This window comes from Aspergillus heteromorphus (genome assembly GCF_003184545.1).
Source record: "Aspergillus heteromorphus CBS 117.55 chromosome Unknown BO70scaffold_8, whole genome shotgun sequence".
NCBI classification, from domain to species: Eukaryota; Fungi; Ascomycota; class Eurotiomycetes; order Eurotiales; family Aspergillaceae; genus Aspergillus; species Aspergillus heteromorphus.
The window spans coordinates 627,894-648,050 of record NW_020290413.1 but is presented as its reverse complement, the minus strand read 5'-3'; the positions used below and the strand labels follow the sequence as shown (position 1 = coordinate 648,050).

The 20,157-nt window shown below is 53.9% G+C and overlaps 5 protein-coding genes across 5 annotated transcripts; 4 read left to right on the top strand and 1 right to left on the bottom strand.

Moving 5' to 3' along the window:
• Positions 1–1,033: 1,033 nt before the first annotated feature.
• On the top strand, positions 1,034–2,829 carry BO70DRAFT_395256 (INSIG family protein; the record flags this gene model as incomplete). Its single annotated transcript, XM_025546521.1, has 3 exons — positions 1,034–1,720; positions 1,784–2,044; positions 2,770–2,829. The coding sequence occupies 3 exons, from the start codon at positions 1,034–1,036 to the stop codon at positions 2,827–2,829; spliced, it is 1,008 nt and encodes a 335-aa protein (XP_025400685.1).
• Positions 2,830–3,156: 327 nt separating this feature from the next.
• On the top strand, positions 3,157–5,546 carry BO70DRAFT_360948 (phosphoribosylaminoimidazolecarboxamide formyltransferase/IMP cyclohydrolase). The gene is made up of 4 exons (XM_025542921.1): positions 3,157–3,303; positions 3,483–3,609; positions 3,692–5,177; positions 5,230–5,546. Exons 1-4 carry the CDS (start codon positions 3,285–3,287, stop codon positions 5,383–5,385), a joined length of 1,788 nt encoding a protein of 595 aa, XP_025400684.1. The 5' UTR covers positions 3,157–3,284; the 3' UTR covers positions 5,386–5,546.
• A 2,291-nt stretch (positions 5,547–7,837) lies between these two features.
• Positions 7,838–13,853, top strand: BO70DRAFT_360946 (clathrin heavy chain). The gene is made up of 6 exons (XM_025542920.1): positions 7,838–8,062; positions 8,136–8,156; positions 8,269–8,295; positions 8,379–8,750; positions 8,821–13,044; positions 13,103–13,853. The coding sequence occupies exons 1-6, from the start codon at positions 8,024–8,026 to the stop codon at positions 13,457–13,459; spliced, it is 5,040 nt and encodes a 1,679-aa protein (XP_025400683.1). The 5' UTR covers positions 7,838–8,023; the 3' UTR covers positions 13,460–13,853.
• On the bottom strand, positions 13,664–14,313 carry BO70DRAFT_360945 (uncharacterized protein). Its single transcript, XM_025542919.1, has one exon. The coding sequence runs from the start codon at positions 14,307–14,309 to the stop codon at positions 14,136–14,138; it is 174 nt and encodes a 57-aa protein (XP_025400682.1). The 5' UTR covers positions 14,310–14,313; the 3' UTR covers positions 13,664–14,135.
• A 1,573-nt stretch (positions 14,314–15,886) lies between these two features.
• On the top strand, positions 15,887–20,145 carry BO70DRAFT_360944 (pyruvate carboxylase). The gene is made up of 2 exons (XM_025542918.1): positions 15,887–19,734; positions 19,789–20,145. Exons 1-2 carry the CDS (start codon positions 16,264–16,266, stop codon positions 19,894–19,896), a joined length of 3,579 nt encoding a protein of 1,192 aa, XP_025400681.1. The 5' UTR covers positions 15,887–16,263; the 3' UTR covers positions 19,897–20,145.
• The last annotated feature ends 12 nt before the right edge of the window (positions 20,146–20,157 follow it).

The following is a 20,157-nucleotide window of genomic DNA, read 5'->3' as shown; positions in this document are numbered from 1 at the left end:
TGCCTTGGTGTCAATGATACGGGCTCTTACGTCCCCGATGACGTTTCTTTTTCTCCGACGCGATCTGCTCGAGGATACGAAGGATGGAAGGAATAGATAGCACCGAGGATACAAATGTATATATATTCGGTGCGTCGGAGAAGCAAGGGCCCCGTCGGGAATTCAATGCACAGACGGTATGAGGTACAAGGAAGCATAGTGTGCTGCATGGCTCAATTGTTGTTTTTGTTGGTGGTCTATTGACAACCAGATTGGTTGGGACGCCGAAGGCAAAGAAGGGAAGCTGATCCTCTCCGTGGTGGTCAGACCTTTTGCATGTGATCGCCGCCGCCTTTCGGGCGGACAGCCAGAAGAGGCCCGTGACGGCTTCCCCCAACATTCTTCTCTCTTCCCGTGCTTCAGTCCCAGCATTTCCTAGCATCTCTTAGCATCCATTGGGACCTCATTGTCGCTTCATTACTGCCTTCTATCCCCTATTACTGACAACCAGTCGACTCGCCATCCATCACCATCATCATCATCCTCCTCCTCTCCATAGTCCACAGTCCACTGTGCCCAGCAACTCCTCCCTCCCCCTCCCTCAGGGCGCCTCCTCCATCGCCGATCCCGCAAATCTCGCACCACCACCCCCCCCCGAGGTGCTGCTAATACGGTACAGGAGTGCTCCACTAGGCTGCTGGCACGAAACAGATCTGCCTCCAGCCTCTTCGTTATTCTTATTTGGCCGTCTGTGTGCTTGCAGTGTTGGCACGCTCCGACTGTTCCTGTCTCCTTTCGTCTTTCCCCACTTCGGACTCTGTTCAGGGTTCACGCCGACGGGACAACTGTTCCCAAGGACAATCCGACATAGCAGTATTTAAACGCCGGTGGGCTGACGCTGACCGTATCGGAGCCAGTGGAATACAATTCCTCATTACAGTGTTGGAAAGAAGGTTTTCGCATTTAGGTCAAACATTGGTCACCGTCTACTTCCCATCTCTCGTTTCCTCTCCCATCCCCACTGTTGCAATTGGATCACAGCATCCTATCTGTCATGTCTGACGAGCCTACGATTCTTCGCCCGCGTCCGCGACGCGTGTTCGACCTTACGCCGGAAGAGCCCTCCACCCCTGCTGAGCCTGCCAACCCGGACCTGCTGAACCCCAAGGACGGGAGCTCGTCCACCACCGTGAGCCGCAATGCTTCAATTATGAACTTGACGTCTTCGACCCTGTATGGAATCTACTCCCCCACGGCGTTTGAAAGTACCCGGGACGAGACCAGCCCCTGGGGGACAGAAGCCCACACACCTGAGCCGGGAAGTCCAAGGATCCAGCCTGAATTGCCTGCCCCGGGCAAGCTTCAGCGGACGCGGACGCGCCTCAGTCACGGCCTGTTTCGGGGACTCATCCTTCCGCAAGCGTTGAAGAGCGCTTTCTTGTTTGGCTTTGGCCTTGTTTACGGTATCATCACGATTCATCTTCACGAAAACCATTGGATTACCCCGGTCAAGTTGGAAAATACACACTATTACGGTTCATGGCAATACTTGGCGTTCTGGGGTGTGGCCGGTGTCGCCCTGGGGAATGTGCTCCCCTGGTTCGACCAGTTCTCGGACGAAGTGCTCGAAAACTCCAGGCAAGCAAAACGGTCTAGCGATGAAGAATCAGCGGACCGTACTCTTTCGTGGGTAGCGGTGGTTCGTAGTGTCGGTGCCTTTGTGGGGATCGCCTTTGCCATGGTAAGTGCTTTACTGCTGGCCTTCAAGACGCCCATTTGACGAGTCTAATTTGTGTTTCCACAGCGCCGCCTTCCTTGGGAATCCACGACTCAAGCGTCGGTGACCCTCGCTCTCGTCAACCCCGTGCTCTGGTACCTCATTGACCGTACGCGGACTGGATTTGTTCTGTCGACTGTCGTCGGTTTGGCCGGCATGGGTGTTGTCTTGGGACTCAAGCCAGACCTCGTGCCATCTGCAGAGACTTCCGTCCCCGCTGCGATTGTCTCGAACTTCACTGGAAAGGAATACGGGCTCGACATTGGAATGACCCAGGAGAGCATTGCAGTACGGACCTGGGTTGCCAGTGTCCTTTTCTGCGCATGCGTTTGCTTTGGAAACATTGGTCGGCAGCTTGCGATCGGAGGCACACACCAGGATTCGCTAAAGAAATAATGTGGCCACGAGGAAACTCCCTTACCCAACAACTAATTTAATAGCATCGGAAACTTTTGTATACCCAAAAAACCCTCCCCTCTTTTTTTTTTTTTTTTTAATCCATCATTACTTTCATGTACTTTCAAATTTGCCCCTTGAGACACGAAAGTGCACTACTAGATAGATGATTCTTGGGATGAAGGTCATGGTGACGAGGTAACGAAAATCGACTACGAAGTTTTCAATCACTTGCACAGTGAAAGAAAAAAGGGAAAACTTTTAATGTAGGGGTTGTAGAGTCAATCATTGCAGTTCCTTCCACCAAACTCGAGAGTTTAAGTCAGGTACTGCACCCAAGATCGACACTCTGCTATGAGCAGTTCTTCTCCATTCTGTATGACGATTTCCGTGCTTCATAGGCTATGCAAACCCCGTAGGGAAAGATATCCTCGCAGGAACGCTTTTTGAAGAACGTTGTTTTTTGCGTTGTTCATGAAGAAGAAAAGAAAAGAGTTTGGAATGGCGGCGGCCGCGCGAAAATTTTATAGTCGTCGCGGGTGGCCTGTGCGCTCCATCAGGTGACTGACGGCACGTGGTGCACATCTTCTTTCGTGTGCTGATGACTCATCCGACAGGTACATCTGCCGTATGCAGAGCGCTATGCCCGTCTGGGCCAAAGCACGGGTTCCCGCTAGCCAGTCGTGCTAGTTACAGAAGGCGGTTAGTAATCGATAGCATGCTGGTCACCCGCCTGGTCCGAAAGCGGCGAAGGACCCCGCGGCGGGACTAGAGAGAAACGAGAACAGAAGAGGTTCGCCTGTTTGCGCGAGATTATCATCGATAGGATTGGCCTGCCATCCAGAATAATTGTTTCGCCTTCCCTCTAGGCAGTGATACCGCGATCTTGGAGGTCGTTAATAATAATCCTACGACTTTTACTTCTTAACTTTCCTTTTCAACTTCCAAGGTGGGTACGTGCCCCTCCCCTACAGCACTGATGTCTGTTGCTCTCTGTGTGCGGAGCTCCCAATTGATCGTCCGGAGGGGTTGTGGGGGCTTTTATTTAACCTGAACAATTTTTCCCTCGTCATCACTCCTGACTTCTTGCTTCTCTCTGATCTAGTGTCCTCCTCGCCGTCTGTATCTCAGGATGTCTCAACATAAGTCTGGTAAGTCAATTGACGTCCCATCCTTTTTATTCTTTCGTTTGCTTTTAGGCTGGGAGCTTCAAGGGCCTTCCAAGTAGTGGACTTGGCCCGGTGCCTGTCCCCACATTTTGGCATTTCTGTTACTTGTGAGAATATCAAGGATCCGCGGCTGACTTGCATGCCCTCTTTGCAATTTATAGCCATCCTCTCCGTCTACGATAAGACCGGACTGCTCGACCTGGCCAAGGGCCTCGTCAAGCAGAATGTCCGTCTGCTTGCCTCTGGTGGTACTGCGAAGTTGATTCGGGAGGCGGGATTCCCCGTTGAGTGAGTCACCAGATTGTTATGGCCATGACTGGGAATTTGATTCCCATTGTCTCTCAAGGCCTTCGAACTGATGGTCGATCAGAGATGTCTCCGCCATCACCCACGCCCCGGAGATGCTCGGTGGCCGTGTCAAGACCCTTCACCCCGCCGTCCACGGTGGTATCCTTGCTCGTGACATCGAGTCCGACAACAAGGATCTGGCCGAGCAGAAGATCGCAAAGGTTGACTACGTTGTCTGCAACCTGTACCCCTTCGTGGAAACCGTCAAGAAGGTCAACGTTACCATCGAAGAGGCTGTTGAGGAGATTGACATCGGTGGAGTGACTCTCCTCCGCGCTGCGGCCAAGAACCACTCCCGCGTTACCATCCTCTCGGACCCCCAGGACTACCCCGAGTTCCTCAAGGAATTGGAAGCCGGTGAGATCACCGACGCCAGCCGGAAAGCCTACGCCCTCAAGGCTTTCGAGCACACTGCCGACTATGATACCGCTATCTCTGGCTTCTTCCGCAAGCAGTATGCTGGCAACGGTGAGCAGCACATCGCTCTCCGCTACGGCACCAACCCCCACCAGAAGCCGGCTTCTGCCTTCATGGCCCAGGGTAAGCTGCCTTTCAAGGCCCTGAACGGTTCCCCTGGCTATGTCAACCTGCTTGATGCTCTCAACGCCTGGGCTCTTGTCAAGGAACTCAAGCAGGCTCTCGGCCTCCCGGCTGCGGCCAGCTTCAAGCACGTGTCCCCCGCCGGTGCTGCCGTGGGTGTGCCCCTGAGCGAGAAGGAGCGCAAGGTCTACATGGTCGATGACATTGCGGGTATCGAGTCGTCCGGTCTGGCTCAGGCCTATGCTCGTGCCCGTGGTGCCGACCGTATGTCCAGCTTCGGTGACATCCTCGCCCTCAGTGACGTTGTCGACGTCCCCACCGCAAAGATCGTCTCTCGTGAGGTCTCCGACGGTGTCATCGCCGCCGGCTACACCCCCGAGGCCCTGCAGATTCTTTCCAAGAAGAAGGGAGGCAAGTACCTTGTGCTGCAGATGGACGAGAACTACACTCCTGCCGCTGAGGAGACCCGCACTCTGTACGGTGTCCAGCTCACTCAGCACCGCAACGATGTTGTGATCTCTCCTCAGAAGACCTTCAACACGGTCATCACTCCCAAGGAGCTGAAGAGCCTGCCCGAGTCTGCTCTGCGGGATCTTACCGTGGCGACCATTGCCCTGAAGTACACTCAGTCCAACTCTGTGTGTTACGCTCTGAATGGTCAGATCGTTGGCCTGGGTGCCGGCCAGCAGAGCCGTATCCACTGCACTCGTCTGGCTGGTGACAAGGCAGACAACTGGTGGATGCGCTTCCACGACCGCGTGCTCAGCATTAAGTGGAAGCAGGGTACCAAGCGCCCCGACAAGAGCAACGCTATTGACCTGCTCTGCTCCGGCCAGACCCCTCGCAGTGATGCCGAGAAGGCCGAATACGAGCGTGTCTTCGAGGAAGTCCCTGCTCCGTTCACCCAGGAAGAGCGGGACGCCTGGCTCGAGAAGCTGACCGATGTCGTCGTCTCCTCCGATGCTTTCGTGAGTACCATGTCCCTTGCGTTTGTCACAACTACTGACCGAAACCAAACAGTTCCCCTTCATCGACAACGTTTTCCGTGCCGCCCGCTCCGGTGTCAAGTACATTGCCGCCCCCAGCGGCAGCCAGAACGACGGAGCTGTCTTCGAGACCTCCGAGAAGCTCGGCATTACTTTTGTCGAGCAGGGCACTCGTCTGTTCCACCACTAAGCGCGGTATTGTTTTCCTTTACTGTAGTCAGGGTTTATCTTAGGGCCCTTCATATGATGATGCTTGCGTCTTTGTCACGACCTTAATACCTCCATCTTTAACGAAAGGAGACAGGCCTGTAGTAGCGATATCCCGAATCAAAAGTGCCTTCCTTGAAGTAACCTCATGCTACTATGAATCGTGAAGCTCCAATTTGCAACGTAGAGACCAACATACATGTTTGATCGGATAATCGACATGGGTGGAACAGACCACTAAGCATTTACGGTCTTTGTTTCCCAATATTAAACAAAGCCTTTCTTAACGCCTATTGTCACTTATCTCTTAGCATCTAAATCTCGTAGCCAGTCAGTCTTTTGTGGTTCGCGGGTTGAATTCGCGCGGGCACAATTTATTTAGTTATCAATTTCCATGTTTGTAATCGTAGTCTATTCTGTTTTTTTTTTAATGTGGTGGCTTTCTGTCTATTTTCGGTTCCATTGGCGTGGCAGTCTAGCAAAGCCCCGTCTGGGACACACCGATCTCGACCCAGTGGTCCAGCCGGCGCGGCCACGGTAACAGCCCGGAATGGGCCATTCCATTCCATACCATACCCAAGTGACAGAATCGCAAACGCAGGATAAATACCATTTCCATGTCATTAAACTGCCTGGATATATCCATCTAATGGTCGCGGTTTTGTTTGTTGCCCCCCCTGCTTGTTGGGCGGATGCAATGTTGATGTAGGTACCCGGTGAGTCGACTTCCTTCCTTGCTTCATCGGACGTTTGGCAGGTTGTTTGTTTTTTTTTTTGGAGCTGTGGTGCGACGACTTTGGGGGAGGGAGCTGTACAGGGTCGCTGTATAGCTTATATGTTACGTATACTGGGTACATGCGTGGTCAATTGCCAAACGTGGGGTGGATCTATCAGTAGTATGTCTATTTTGTCGGGACTCGGCAGATGCATATTTCTGAGCCGTTTGTCGGTCGGTCGGTGGCCTCTACATGCTAGAACAGATGCAATCAAGGGAAAGATTAGTTGAGTAACGAAGCAGAAAAATCATGATGAAGGCCAAAAAAATACTATTAAGAATATTTATCCACTTTCGCCAATGTCTATAAGGCAACTCTCCACTCACCTGGGAAATAAAGTGGCCAGGCAAGGGTCCCGTTCGCTGTTGTCATGCAGATAACCATGTGTGGCCTTACTTGACGTCATAGTGTTTATTTCGGGGATCTCGGAGGTGTTGGAAGACGTGGAACCGAACCACAACTACCTACAAAGTAGTACGGAGTACCAACGGCTGTGGCTCCGTTGCGGAATGGCATTCTCTGCTTGGTACGGAGGATAGCAGCTGTATACCGTAGGGATACATAGGTATATCGTGTTTCTACGCATTCGAGTATTGGGTTGTGGTATCATAAGGTACTCTAGCTAGCTGTAATGCCATCGTATTTGGGCCCAGCCTACCGGAGAGATCGCTTGTGGGTGGGAAAGAGCCATCAGGTCATCGGATTGTAGATTACTAAGAGGCTAATACTGATCTAGTAATTTCCACTCAGTGGGATAATGCATATTGTTGAGATGTCCCGGATTGTCTGCCCAAAGTGGAATCTTCTAGCTTGTATTGGGCTAAATATGCGGTCAATGGCATTTATAGAACCAGGCTATTGAGTGTCATCTAGATGCTACTGTGCTACCAGTAAAGTAAGAATTCAAATAGGTAGGGGTAGTCAATGAGACGAGACTGAGGTGTGTAAGACAATTTTCTGGCGATAGACAGGTCTGGATCCAAAGCTATTCTGAGGCCTGGGTGCGACACCCCCTCCAGGTAAGGCTAGAGTTTAAGTGGAGGCGAAAGTAGCTACTACATACTCATCGCCCAAGTCAGCAACACATTCAACTCTGGCTGGGAATATACAAACACAGTATGATACAATTGCAGTTGTTTAGAGGGTTGCGCTAGCACTACAATAGTTACCTATATTTTTTGGAACGTCATCTGGCTAGTAGATAGCACTGTTAATTGACACTAGATGTATAATGCTGGGGCAGCCCAAACTAATGATTTAAAGTAAGTTGGTCACCTAGGGTAAGTACGCTTACAATCACTGGCAGTCTTCAAGGTGCAGGTGAAGGTACTGGCTGTTTGTTGGTATATCCAAGTGAATCCACTCTGATTCACAGCATATTACCCATCAGAGAAGAGACCTGTATAAGATGGATGTGAAGCCCCCACGTGTAGCTTCGGAGAAAAAAAAAAGCAAGCATCCACCGGCCTAGAAGAAACTGCCCATTACTTTAACTTATCCTTGCCCAGACTCATTCCCGTATCACCTACTGCTACCCAGGCCGTTGGACCCAGACATCCGGCCGTCCCCCCCCTGGCTGCACGTGACGGGACCCCCATAAGCGACACCTCAGCAACGTCGCCCGCGCCGGCCTCCTGAGGTCACTTCCGCTTCCCCAGTCTCGCCTTCCTATTCCCCCAATCCCTATTCACCTTACCTTCTCCCCCTCTCCCTCACCTTCTCTTCGCCCTTTAATACCCTCAATTCCTCCTTCTTCCCTCCCTCTCCTTTCCTTTGCTATCCGGAGGATCCTTTTGCGCGGCGTTTTGTTGGGTGGATGTGGTCGTCCTGCGGCCCTAAGTAAATATGGCTCCTCTACCTATCAAGTTTACGGAGCTTCTTAATGTGAGTCTCCTCATCCCTCGACCATGATTTCGCGTGTGATCAATGGGCTAATCATCGCTTTTCTCTCCTCCAGTTGACGTCTGCTGATATTGTGGTATGTGTCGATGCTCCATAAGGCCACGGTCGTTCTCGCCCAACCCGCGAACGCGCCCGCTGGTCCCTCCTGACTGCAGTCAACCGTTTTACTTACTTTCTCCTGCCTCTAGCCGGCGTCGATTGGCTTCAATTCATGTGTGAGTAGCCCCCCTGGATTTCTCTCCTATCCGCCGTCAATCCTGGACGCAGCAGTGCTAATGACGACATCCCCGCTGGACAGACCTTAGAATCAGACCACTTCGTGTGCATTCGGCAAAAGCGTGACGAGGATGATAAACCTCAGGTTATCATTGTCAACCTAAAGAATAACAATGAGGTCATCAAGCGACCAATTAATGCCGACAGTGCTATTATGCACTATGACCGCAACATCATCGCGCTGAAGGCCCAGGGTCGCACAATCCAGATCTTCGACCTGACGGCGAAGCAGAAGCTGAAGTCGGCGGTTATGAATGAGGATGTTGTCTACTGGAAGTGGTTCAATGAGAAGTGCCTAGGCCTGGTGACGGAGACCTCTGTCTTCCACTGGGATGTCTTTGACCCTACCCAGTCTCAGCCCATCAAGGTCTTTGATCGACTTCCCAACCTGAGTGTATGTACATGCGATCGCGATTGGTTATGACATTCTCGCACATATACTGACTTGTTTATCTTGTCTTCAGGGCTGCCAAATCATCAACTACCGTGTCAACGACGAGGAAAAGTGGATGGTGGTGGTCGGAATCAGCCAGCAGCAGGGTCGTGTGGTGGGCTCAATGCAGCTTTACTCCAAGGAACGCGGCATCTCCCAGTTTATTGAAGGTCACGCAGCCGCCTTTGCCTCGATCCGCGTTGAAGGCTCTCCTCTTGAACACAAGCTCTTTACCTTCGCTGTTCGGACGCAGACGGGCGCCAAATTGCAGATCGCCGAAATCGACCACCAGGACCCGAACCCGCGATTCCAGAAGAAGGCTGTGGAGGTTTACTTCCCCACGGAGGCAGTCAACGATTTCCCGGTTGCCATGCAGGTATCCAAGAAGTACGACATTGTTTATCTGGTTACCAAATATGGCTTCATCCACCTCTATGATCTCGAGACTGGTACTTGCATCTTCATGAACCGCATCTCTAGCGAGACGATCTTTACCACTGCTCCTGACTCCGACTCCGCTGGTCTGGTCGGCGTGAATCGCAAGGGTCAAGTCTTGTCGGTTAGCGTTGACGAGAACAATGTTATTCAGTACTTGATGGAGAACCCGGCCATGTCCGGTCTTGCAGTGAAGCTTGCCTCCAAGGCAGGACTTCCTGGAGCGGACCACCTGTACCAGCAGCAGTTCGACAACCTTGTCGCACAGGGTAACTACGCCGAAGCCGCCAAGATTGCTGCGAACTCGCCCCGTGGTTTCCTCCGTACTCCGGAGACCATCAACCGATTCAAGAATGCTCCTCAGGGTGGACAGCAGATGTCTGTCATCCTTCAATACTTTGGTATGCTTCTGGATAAGGGTTCCCTGAACAAATACGAGAGTGTTGAGCTCGTCCGCCCCGTCCTGCAGCAGAACAGGAAGCATCTTCTCGAAAAATGGATGCGCGAGAACAAATTGGAAGGTTCCGAGGAACTGGGTGATATCGTTCGACCTTACGACATGAACCTAGCCTTGACTATCTATCTCCAGGCCAACGTGTCCCACAAAGTCATCGCCGGATTCGCCGAGACGGGTCAGTTTGACAAGATTCTCGCCTACTCGAAGCAGGTTGGTTACCAGCCGGACTACACCCAGCTCTTGCAGCACATTGTCCGCGTCAACCCCGAGAAGGGTGCCGAGTTTGCCTCCCAGCTTGCTAATGAGGAATCTGGTGCTCTCATTGATCTGGACCGTGTTGTGGACGTTTTCTTGTCTCAGAACATGATCCAGCAAGCCACTTCGTTCCTTCTGGATGCTTTGAAGGACAACAAGCCCGAGCATGGCCACCTGCAGACCCGTCTACTTGAGATGAACCTTGTTAACGCTCCTCAAGTCGCCGACGCCATCCTTGGCAACGAAATCTTCACCCACTACGACCGTCCTCGGATCTCCCAGCTCTGTGAGAATGCCGGGCTCATTCAGCGTGCGCTTGAAAACACCGAGGACCCAGCTGCTATCAAGCGTAACATCGTTCGTACCGACAAGCTCAGCACTGAATGGTTGATGGAATATTTCGGTCGTCTCTCAGTCGAGCAGACCTTGGACTGCATGGATACCATGTTGCAGGTCAACATTCGCCAGAATCTGCAGGCAGTTGTTCAGATCTCTACCAAGTTCTCCGATCTGTTGGGCCCCGCTCAACTTATTAGCCTGCTTGAGAAGTACCGTACGGCTGAAGGTCTTTACTACTACCTCGGTAGTATTGTCAACCTCAGCGAGGACCCTGAGGTTCACTTCAAGTACATTGAGGCTGCTACTGCCATGGGCCAGGTCACCGAAGTTGAGCGGATCTGCCGTGAGAGCAACTACTACAATGCCGAAAAGGTCAAGAACTTCCTGAAGGAAGCCAAGTTGACGGAACAGCTGCCTCTAATCATTGTGTGCGATCGTTTCAACTTCATCCATGACCTGGTTCTTTATCTCTACCAGAACCAGCAGTACAAGTCTATCGAGGTTTACGTGCAGCGTGTCAACCCATCCCGTGCTCCCGCTGTTGTCGGTGGCCTGTTGGACGTTGATTGCGAGGAAAGCATTATCAAGAACCTCCTTTCCACTGTTGACCCAGCCGTGATCCCTATCGATGAACTTGTTTCTGAGGTGGAGAGCAGAAACAGACTGAAGTTGCTTTTGCCTTTCCTCGAGGCCACTCTCGCCACAGGTAACCAGCAGCAGGCCGTTTACAACGCCCTTGCCAAGATCTACATTGATAGCAACAACAACCCTGAGAAGTTTCTCAAGGAGAATGACCTGTACGACACGCTTACCGTTGGAAAGTACTGCGAGAAGCGTGACCCGAACTTGGCATACATCTCCTACCGCAAGGGACAGAACGATCTCGAGCTCATCAACATTACCAACGAGAACTCGATGTACCGTGCTCAGGCACGCTACCTTGTCGAGCGGGCCGACACTGAGATCTGGACGTTTGTTCTCAGTGAAAACAACTTGCACCGTCGGTCACTGGTCGACCAGGTCATTGCAACTGCCGTGCCCGAATCGACAGAGCCTGACAAGGTGTCCATTGCTGTCAAGGCTTTCCTCGAGGCAGATCTACCTGGCGAGCTGATTGAGTTGCTTGAGAAGATTATCCTTGAGCCCTCGCCTTTCAGTGACAACGGCAGCCTGCAGAATCTGCTCATGCTCACTGCTGCTAAGGCTGATAAGGGACGCTTGATGGACTACATTCATAAGCTCAACGAATTCAGCCCCGACGAGATTTCTGAAATGTGCATTTCGGTTGGTCTGTACGAGGAGGCATTTGAGATCTACAAGAAGGTCAACAACTTCCTTGCCGCTGTCAATGTCTTGGTTGAGAACATTGTCAGCATTGACCGCGCACAGGAATTCGCGGAGCGCGTTGAATTGTCCGAGGTCTGGAGCAAGGTTGCCAAGGCTCAGCTGGATGGGCTTCGTGTGTCTGACTCCATCGAGTCATATATCCGCGCCGGCGATCCTTCGAACTACAACGAGGTCATTGAAACAGCGATTCATGCTGGCAAGGACGAAGACCTTGTCAAGTATTTGAAGATGGCCCGTAAGACCTTGCGAGAGCCTGCCATTGACACTGGTCTCGCTTTCTGCTACGCCCGCCTCGATCAGCTTTCCGAACTCGAGGACTTCCTGCGCACCACGAACGTTGCAGATATCGAAGCTTCCGGAGACAAGGCTTACGAAGAAGGTTACCACCAGGCGGCCAAGATCTTCTACACCAGTATCTCGAACTGGGCCAAGTTGGCGACGACCTTGGTGCACTTGGAAGAGTACCAGGCGGCTGTGGAGTGTGCACGCAAAGCCAACAGCGTCAAGGTCTGGAAGCAGGTCAATGAGGCTTGTGTTAACAAGAAGGAATTCCGCCTTGCCCAGATCTGCGGTCTCAACCTGATCGTTCACGCCGAAGAGCTGCAAGACCTTGTGCGTCAATACGAGCGCAATGGATACTTCGATGAACTTATCTCGGTCTTGGAGGCTGGACTGGGCTTAGAACGGGCGCACATGGGCATGTTCACCGAGTTGGGCATTGCCCTCTCCAAGTACCACCCCGACCGCGTGATGGAGCACCTCAAGCTCTTCTGGTCTCGTATCAACATCCCGAAGATGATCCGGGCCTGTGAAGATGCGAGTCTGTGGCCGGAGCTGGTGTTCTTGTACTGCCACTACGATGAGTGGGACAATGCTGCGCTGGCAATGATGGAGCGTGCCGCTGATGCCTGGGAGCACCACTCGTTCAAGGACATCATTGTCAAGGTGGCTAACCTGGAAATCTACTACCGGGCGCTTAACTTCTACCTGCAGGAGCAGCCTCTCCTCCTTACCGACCTCCTGCAGTCTCTCACTTCTCGGATTGATGTCAACCGCGTTGTGCGCATTTTCCAGACTTCGGATAACATCCCTCTGATCAAGCCCTTCATGCTTAACGTTCAAACTCAAAACAAGAGGGCAGTGAACGATGCCATTAACGACTTGTTGATTGAGGAGGAGGATTACAAGACTCTCCGTGACTCGGTGGATAACTACGACAACTTTGATGCGGTGGCGCTTGCTCAACGACTGGAAAAGCACGATCTGATCTTCTTCCGTCAGATTGCCGCTAACATCTACCGCAACAACAAGCGTTGGGAGAAGTCGATCGCCTTGTCAAAACAGGACAAGCTCTACAAGGATGCCATCGAGACCTCTGCTATTTCCGGAAAGCCGGAGGTTGTCGAGGAGCTTCTTCGCTATGTACGTTATTTTCCCCTCATAATTTCTTTGTTGGGTGTTTTACTGACTATGCGTTTAGTTCGTGGACATTGGCAGCCGGGAGTGCTACGTCGGCATGCTGTATGCCTGCTACGACCTGATCCGGCCTGACGTGATCATGGAGATTTCATGGCGCCACGGACTCCACGACTTCACCATGCCTTTCATGATCAACTTCCTGTGCGAGCAGACACGCACACTCGAGATGCTCAAGAAGGACAATGAGGAACGCAAGGCGCGGGAAGTCACTCAGAAGACGGACGAGGACAACACACCCATTCTGGGAGGCTCGCGACTGATGTTGACCCAGGGCCCGGCGGCGCCGGCGCCAAGTCCCATGGCATATGGGCAGGCGAATGGAATCACGCCGCAGGCGACCGGGTTCCGCCCCTTCTAGTTAAACGATTGTCACGCCCCCTTTAGTTGTTGTTCCGACGCACCCCCAATTGGCCCAGTGTATGTATAGCATGAGCGATGGATGATATGTCGCCGGGCTTGGGTGGGACAGATACCTCATTATGGGAAAATAATGGATGGATGAGCTCAGTCGGCTGACGGGTTCGCTGTTCCACCGGGTCGGGCGTTCTTCTTCTACTTGATGTTCCCATCCATTTACGGACTGTTTCTATTTCTCTTCTCTATGAATGCCTGTTTACTGCACTTATTACCTTCCCCCTCACGATGTATTTCATAGGCCCTAAAAGTCTGTCGGTTGATTCTCCGGGACTCTAGACGGTCGCGGGCTTAGTCGGACTTCGTTAATCGCATTTGAATTTCAAGTTGAGAGCCTGGATGAACGTAGTCAACCGCAGACAATAATCGCCAGTCCCGTGCGAATGGGTTCGGTTAGGGAGAGCCAATGATCTACGAGGCGATCTCGGCAGATGGCGCCGCAATGGGGAAAAGCCATCACCACGGACCCTATGAATAGTACCGTGATAGTAATGCCAGTAGATAGGCTGTCCGTGCTGCTACTAGTAGGCTTAGGTGGTGATCTCGGATCTGGAATCTCACTACTTGAATGCTTTCGGCTGAAGGGAAAGGCCTGGACGCGACGGTGGCAGGGAAAGTATTTAGCCCGGCGAAGGAGGATTGGAGGGAGGAGCCGAGTTGACGGGCAGCAGTGACGTTTCGGCGGAGGATTTGCGTGGAAGGGGGGGACTCGGGGACAGCGATAAGGATTTATCCCGGGGTAACGGACGGATGGAGGAGGAGGAGGAGACAGTACTAGGAGTGAGGGGAACCATGCAGGGTGCAGGAGCCTGGAGGAGAAGAGTTGGGCGGTCCCCAGCTCTGGCGATATAAATTCCCGTGACGAATCTCGATAGTCGCTCCCAGGGCATCCGGATAACCGTAGTGGCTTCTTTCCGGTTCCCACCAAGCAGGAGCTTAGTTATCACATGCGGTTTCATAATCACTATTATCCGATAGTAATTGGACTAGCTTGGAGGCTGGTGCTACAGGGCAAATACCAAGAAGATCTAGAACCGGAGATGCGAGGCCCGGTGTGAGGTTTAGGGAAGGCAGGTCTTGTCCCGGGCGGGTGGGATTTTCTGCAGCCAGGTCATGGGAACCGGTGGAAACCAAACCATCGCCTTATATGATTTATGAGCTGATGGGTAACGATTCCTAGTGGATGGGGCGACTGCGCTGGGCATGGAAGTGCATTGACCTGGTGCATTACTAGCTCTGTCGTCGACAGCTCGATACAATAGTTTGTGTGAGGGGCCGAGGTTGATCCTCACCATGTACTGGACAGTACTATAGAGTATCTATCGACTCGGGACACAGTATCTATTAGCCCGGAGGAGTGGCCCTGGGCCAACGGCAGGCCTTGTCCGGGGCTTGCGCGTCGATCGCAGAACCCGCCAAGCGCATAGATGGATCTGGAGTCGGTGCAAAGAGGGCATAATGCAGCTGGGTTGCGCTTGCGTTGCTCAGTCCGGATACCGGGATGGCACCCTCGGATGATTCTGTCCAGCTTCTGGATGAAGATCGCCGTCGTCGCCTATCGTCGGAGATGCGGTGGGGAAGGTCTGTCTGGGTGGCCGGTTCGTGTACTGACTGACGGCTGATGATCTCAGGGCAGGCTGGAGTTGCTGGGTAACCTAACCCAGACGTCGTGAGCTAGACAAGACGCTCAGGGACCTTAACCCGAGCACCCGAGGTAGCAAGAGAACGCGAAACCTGAACCACCCGATGCAGAATGCGCACTCGGTTATGCGAAGAGGGCGATGAGACTACAGTACTTTCTGGTCGTCGTAGTGGTATTGGATAGGTATCGTGGTGCTGGGGCGGTACGGGAGGTTGGCTGGAATCATCCCCACTCGTCAGTGATATCCTTGCCAGAGCCAATGATCCGGACGAACGGAGACGGCCTGTCTTGTCCCAGAGAGAAGGCAGAGAATAGCACAAGAAAAGAGGACAAGACCTGACACCCATGGGTCACCATCCCACTTGCTGCAGCCCGGTGTGCCGGTGAGAGTCGAGCTCCCCGGGGGCGCTTACTAGTGGCGTAAGCGTATTACCGAGTCCCGGGTGGACTCCCGCCCCTGCAGTATGGCGATAGCTTACCGCGGCTGGGCCGGAGTTGTAATCTGATTACCGCCTGCCAATCATACGGCAGCGTCATCGCCGTCCGGGAACCCCTCCTCCGCCTGGCACGCCCTGCCCCTCCGCTCCTCTACTGGAGGGAGAGGAGGGGGGGGGGGAGGAGGCAATGGTGCGGTGCTGGATCTACTTCTATGGGCTCATGTCCTCTTCTCCTCTGGAACTTCCTTCTTCTCCTCCTCCTCTCTCTCTCTCTCTCTCTCTCTCTCTTTCTCTCAATCCAAAGACCATCTCTCCATCTCTCTCCTCCCTCGGGTGAGTACTAGACCCTCCCAGCTACCCTCCCTCTTTTCCCCGCGCTTTCCCTTCCCTTCCCGTTCCGAAACCGGGCCTTTTTCTTCCTTCCCCGGAAGCACCTCCCTAGGTGACTCACGGGCAGCTCCATTGCAAGCATTGTTGGCTTGCTTTTGTCCCGACCCTCATTGGTCTTTCCGGCTAACTCGAGCGTGATTAAATACCCAGCTCTGTGCCTTTCCCTTCTAGAACCTCTAGAATCGCTTTCCTCCTCCATCCCCTCCTCCCCTCTCCCCACCTCCTTCCCCCCTCCATCCATTTACTCCGCCTTCATCACACTTTCCCAACCCGCTCGCCATGGCTGCTCCCCGTCAGCCCGAGGAGGCAGTCGACGACACCGAGTTCGTCGATGACCACCATGACCACCACCGGGATTCCGTCCACACACGTCTGCGCGCCAACTCGGCCATCATGCAGTTCCAGAAGATCCTCGTTGCCAACCGTGGCGAGATCCCCATCCGTATCTTCCGGACGGCCCACGAGCTGTCCCTACAGACCGTCGCCGTCTACTCCCACGAGGATCGCCTCTCCATGCACCGTCAGAAGGCCGATGAGGCCTACATGATCGGCCACCGCGGCCAATATACCCCGGTCGGTGCCTACCTGGCCATTGACGAGATTGTCAAGATCGCCCTCGAGCATGGCGTGCACCTGATCCACCCCGGATATGGGTTCTTGTCCGAGAACGCCGAGTTCGCCCGCAAGGTTGAAGAGGCCGGCATGGTCTTCGTTGGCCCCACCCCCCACACCATCGACAGCCTGGGCGACAAGGTCTCGGCCCGTCAGCTGGCCATGCGCTGCAACGTGCCTGTCGTCCCCGGTACTCCCGGCCCCGTGGAGCACTACGAGGAGGTCAAGGCCTTCACCGACACCTACGGGTTCCCCATCATCATCAAGGCCGCCTTCGGTGGTGGTGGTCGTGGTATGCGTGTTGTCCGCGACCAGGCCGAGCTGCGTGATTCCTTCGAGCGTGCCACCTCCGAGGCTCGCTCTGCCTTTGGCAACGGCACCGTCTTCGTCGAGCGCTTCCTCGACCGCCCCAAGCACATTGAAGTTCAGCTCCTGGGTGACAACCACGGCAATGTCGTCCACCTGTTCGAGCGTGACTGCTCCGTCCAGCGTCGTCACCAGAAGGTCGTCGAGATTGCCCCGGCCAAGGACCTGCCGGCTGAGACTCGCGACCAGATTCTGGCTGATGCCGTGAAGTTGGCCAAGTCCGTCAACTACCGCAACGCCGGTACTGCGGAGTTCCTGGTCGACCAGCAGAACCGCTACTACTTCATTGAGATCAACCCCCGTATCCAGGTCGAGCACACCATCACGGAGGAGATCACGGGCATCGATATCGTTGCCGCTCAGATCCAGATTGCCGCCGGTGCTACGCTGGAACAGCTGGGTTTGACCCAGGACCGCATCTCCACCCGTGGGTTTGCTATCCAGTGCCGTATCACTACTGAGGATCCTTCCAAGGGCTTCTCCCCCGACACCGGTAAGATCGAGGTGTACCGCTCTGCCGGTGGTAACGGTGTCCGTTTGGATGGTGGCAACGGATTTGCTGGCGCTATCATTACCCCTCACTACGACTCCATGCTGGTCAAGTGTACCTGCCGTGGTTCCACCTACGAAATCGCTCGCCGCAAGGTCGTCCGTGCCTTGGTTGAGTTCCGTATCCGTGGTGTGAAGACCAACATTCCTTTCTTGACCTCCCTGCTGAGCCACCCGACGTTCGTGGACGGTACCTGCTGGACCACTTTCATTGACGACACCCCCGAGCTGTTCGCCCTCGTCGGTAGCCAGAACCGTGCCCAGAAGCTGCTGGCTTACCTGGGTGATGTGGCTGTCAATGGCAGCAGCATCAAGGGCCAGATCGGAGAGCCCAAGCTCAAGGAAAGCATCATCAAGCCTACCTTGTACAACGAGGCAGGCAAGCCCATCGATGTCTCTGCCCCCGCCACCAAGGGTTGGAAGCAGATCTTGGACCAGGAGGGTCCCGTGGCCTTTGCCCGCGCGGTGCGTGCTAACAAGGGCTGTCTGATCATGGACACCACCTGGCGTGATGCCCACCAGTCGTTGTTGGCTACCCGTGTGCGTACCATTGACCTTCTCAACATCGCCCACGAGACAAGCCACGCCCTCTCCAACGCCTACAGTCTGGAATGCTGGGGTGGTGCCACCTTCGACGTCGCCATGCGTTTCCTGTATGAGGACCCCTGGGACCGCCTGCGCAAGATGCGCAAGGCTGTTCCCAACATCCCCTTCCAGATGCTGCTCCGTGGTGCCAACGGAGTCGCCTATTCTTCCCTCCCCGACAATGCCATCTACCACTTCTGTAAGCAGGCCAAGAAGTGTGGTGTTGACATCTTCCGTGTCTTCGATGCTCTCAACGATGTTGACCAGCTCGAGGTCGGTATCAAGGCTGTCCACGCTGCTGAGGGTGTTGTCGAGGCCACCATCTGCTACAGTGGTGACATGCTGAACCCCCACAAGAAGTACAACCTCACCTACTACTTGGACCTCGTTGAAAAGGTGGTTTCGTTCAAGCCCCATGTCCTGGGTATCAAGGATATGGCTGGTGTGCTCAAGCCCCAGGCTGCTCGCCTGCTGATCGGAGCCATCCGTGAACGCTACCCTGACCTGCCTATCCACGTCCACACCCACGATTCCGCCGGAACTGGTGTTGCGTCCATGATTGCTTGCGCCCAGGCTGGTGCTGACGCCGTGGATGCTGCCACGGACAGCCTTTCTGGTATGACCTCCCAGCCCAGCATTGGTGCTATCCTCGCTTCGCTCGAGGGTACCGAGAATGACCCTGGCCTCAACTCGGCCCATGTGCGCGCTCTGGACACCTACTGGGCGCAGCTACGCCTGCTTTACTCGCCTTTTGAGGCGGGCCTGACCGGTCCCGACCCCGAGGTCTACGAGCACGAGATCCCCGGTGGTCAGCTGACCAACCTGATCTTCCAGGCCAGCCAGCTTGGCTTGGGCCAGCAATGGGCTGAGACCAAGAAGGCCTACGAGTCTGCGAACGACCTGCTTGGCGATATCGTCAAGGTCACCCCCACTTCGAAGGTGGTCGGTGACTTGGCCCAGTTCATGGTCTCAAACAAACTGAATGCCGAGGATGTGGTTGCCCGCGCTGGGGAGCTCGACTTCCCCGCTTCCGTGCTGGAGTTCCTTGAAGGTCTCATGGGTCAGCCCTTCGGTGGGTTCCCTGAGCCCCTCCGCTCGCGCGCGCTGCGCGACCGTCGCAAGCTGGACAAGCGCCCCGGTCTCTACCTGGAGCCCCTGGACCTGGTGAAGATCAAGAGCCAGCTCCGGGAGAAGTTCGGCGCTGCTACCGAGTATGATGTGGCCAGTTATGCCATGTACCCCAAGGTCTTTGAGGACTACAAGAAGTTCGTCCAGAAGTTCGGTGATCTGTCCGTCCTGCCCACTCGTTACTTCTTGGCTAAGCCCGAGATTGGCGAGGAGTTCCACGTCGAGCTGGAGAAGGGTAAGGTTCTGATCCTGAAGTTGTTGGCTATTGGTCCTCTCTCCGAGCAGACTGGACAGCGTGAGGTCTTCTACGAAGTCAACGGTGAAGTGCGTCAGGTCAGTGTCGATGACAACAAGGCCTCCGTCGAGAACACCGCCCGCCCCAAGGCCGAGCTGGGTGACAGCAGCCAGGTCGGTGCTCCTATGAGCGGTGTGGTGGTTGAGATCCGTGTCCATGACGGTTTGGAAGTCAAGAAGGGTGACCCGCTTGCGGTCCTGAGTGCCATGAAGATGGTACGTTATATGAAAATCCATACGAAACCTTATTTGGATGCTAACGTGTAATAGGAAATGGTTATCTCTGCTCCCCACAGCGGCAAAGTCTCCAGCTTGCTGGTCAAGGAAGGTGACTCCGTGGATGGCCAGGATCTCATCTGCAAGATCGTGAAGGCCTAAGCGTACCAATTGGAGCCGGGATCTAACGAATTGAAAAAAGCTTATGTCGAGGTCCATGTCCTTGCAACAGGCGTAACGTCGAATATGTTAGGACTACGTGTTTGTGCTGTTTAGATTAGAGCGTTTGCTATGCGTATGAATTGTTTTGGGTCGGGTTTGGGTCACGTCCATGTTTGCTAGTTTTATATCTCATTTACACAAGTTATGGTTGCTCAAGATAAATTCTTTCAGCCATTGAATGAACCGAGTGATTCTGTTAAC

What these genes read in the sequence shown, in the direction of transcription:
- BO70DRAFT_360948 (XM_025542921.1), top strand. An exon ending in GAGGCGGGATTCCCCGTTGA is followed by an intron (nt 3,610 to 3,691) that starts GTGAGTCACCAG and finishes ATGGTCGATCAG; the next exon opens with AGATGTCTCCGCCATCACCC. An exon ending in TCGTCTCCTCCGATGCTTTC is followed by an intron (nt 5,178 to 5,229) that starts GTGAGTACCATG and finishes GAAACCAAACAG; the next exon opens with TTCCCCTTCATCGACAACGT.
- BO70DRAFT_360946 (XM_025542920.1), top strand. Translation starts at nt 8,024, where the DNA reads ATGGCTCCTCTACCTATCAAGTTTACGGAGCTTCTTAAT. An exon ending in ATCGACTTCCCAACCTGAGT is followed by an intron (nt 8,751 to 8,820) that starts GTATGTACATGC and finishes TCTTGTCTTCAG; the next exon opens with GGCTGCCAAATCATCAACTA. An exon ending in TCGAGGAGCTTCTTCGCTAT is followed by an intron (nt 13,045 to 13,102) that starts GTACGTTATTTT and finishes CTATGCGTTTAG; the next exon opens with TTCGTGGACATTGGCAGCCG.
- BO70DRAFT_360945 (XM_025542919.1), bottom strand. Translation starts at nt 14,309, where the DNA reads ATGGTTCCCCTCACTCCTAGTACTGTCTCCTCCTCCTCCTCCATCCGT.
- BO70DRAFT_360944 (XM_025542918.1), top strand. Translation starts at nt 16,264, where the DNA reads ATGGCTGCTCCCCGTCAGCCCGAGGAGGCAGTCGACGACACCGAGTTC. An exon ending in TCCTGAGTGCCATGAAGATG is followed by an intron (nt 19,735 to 19,788) that starts GTACGTTATATG and finishes AACGTGTAATAG; the next exon opens with GAAATGGTTATCTCTGCTCC.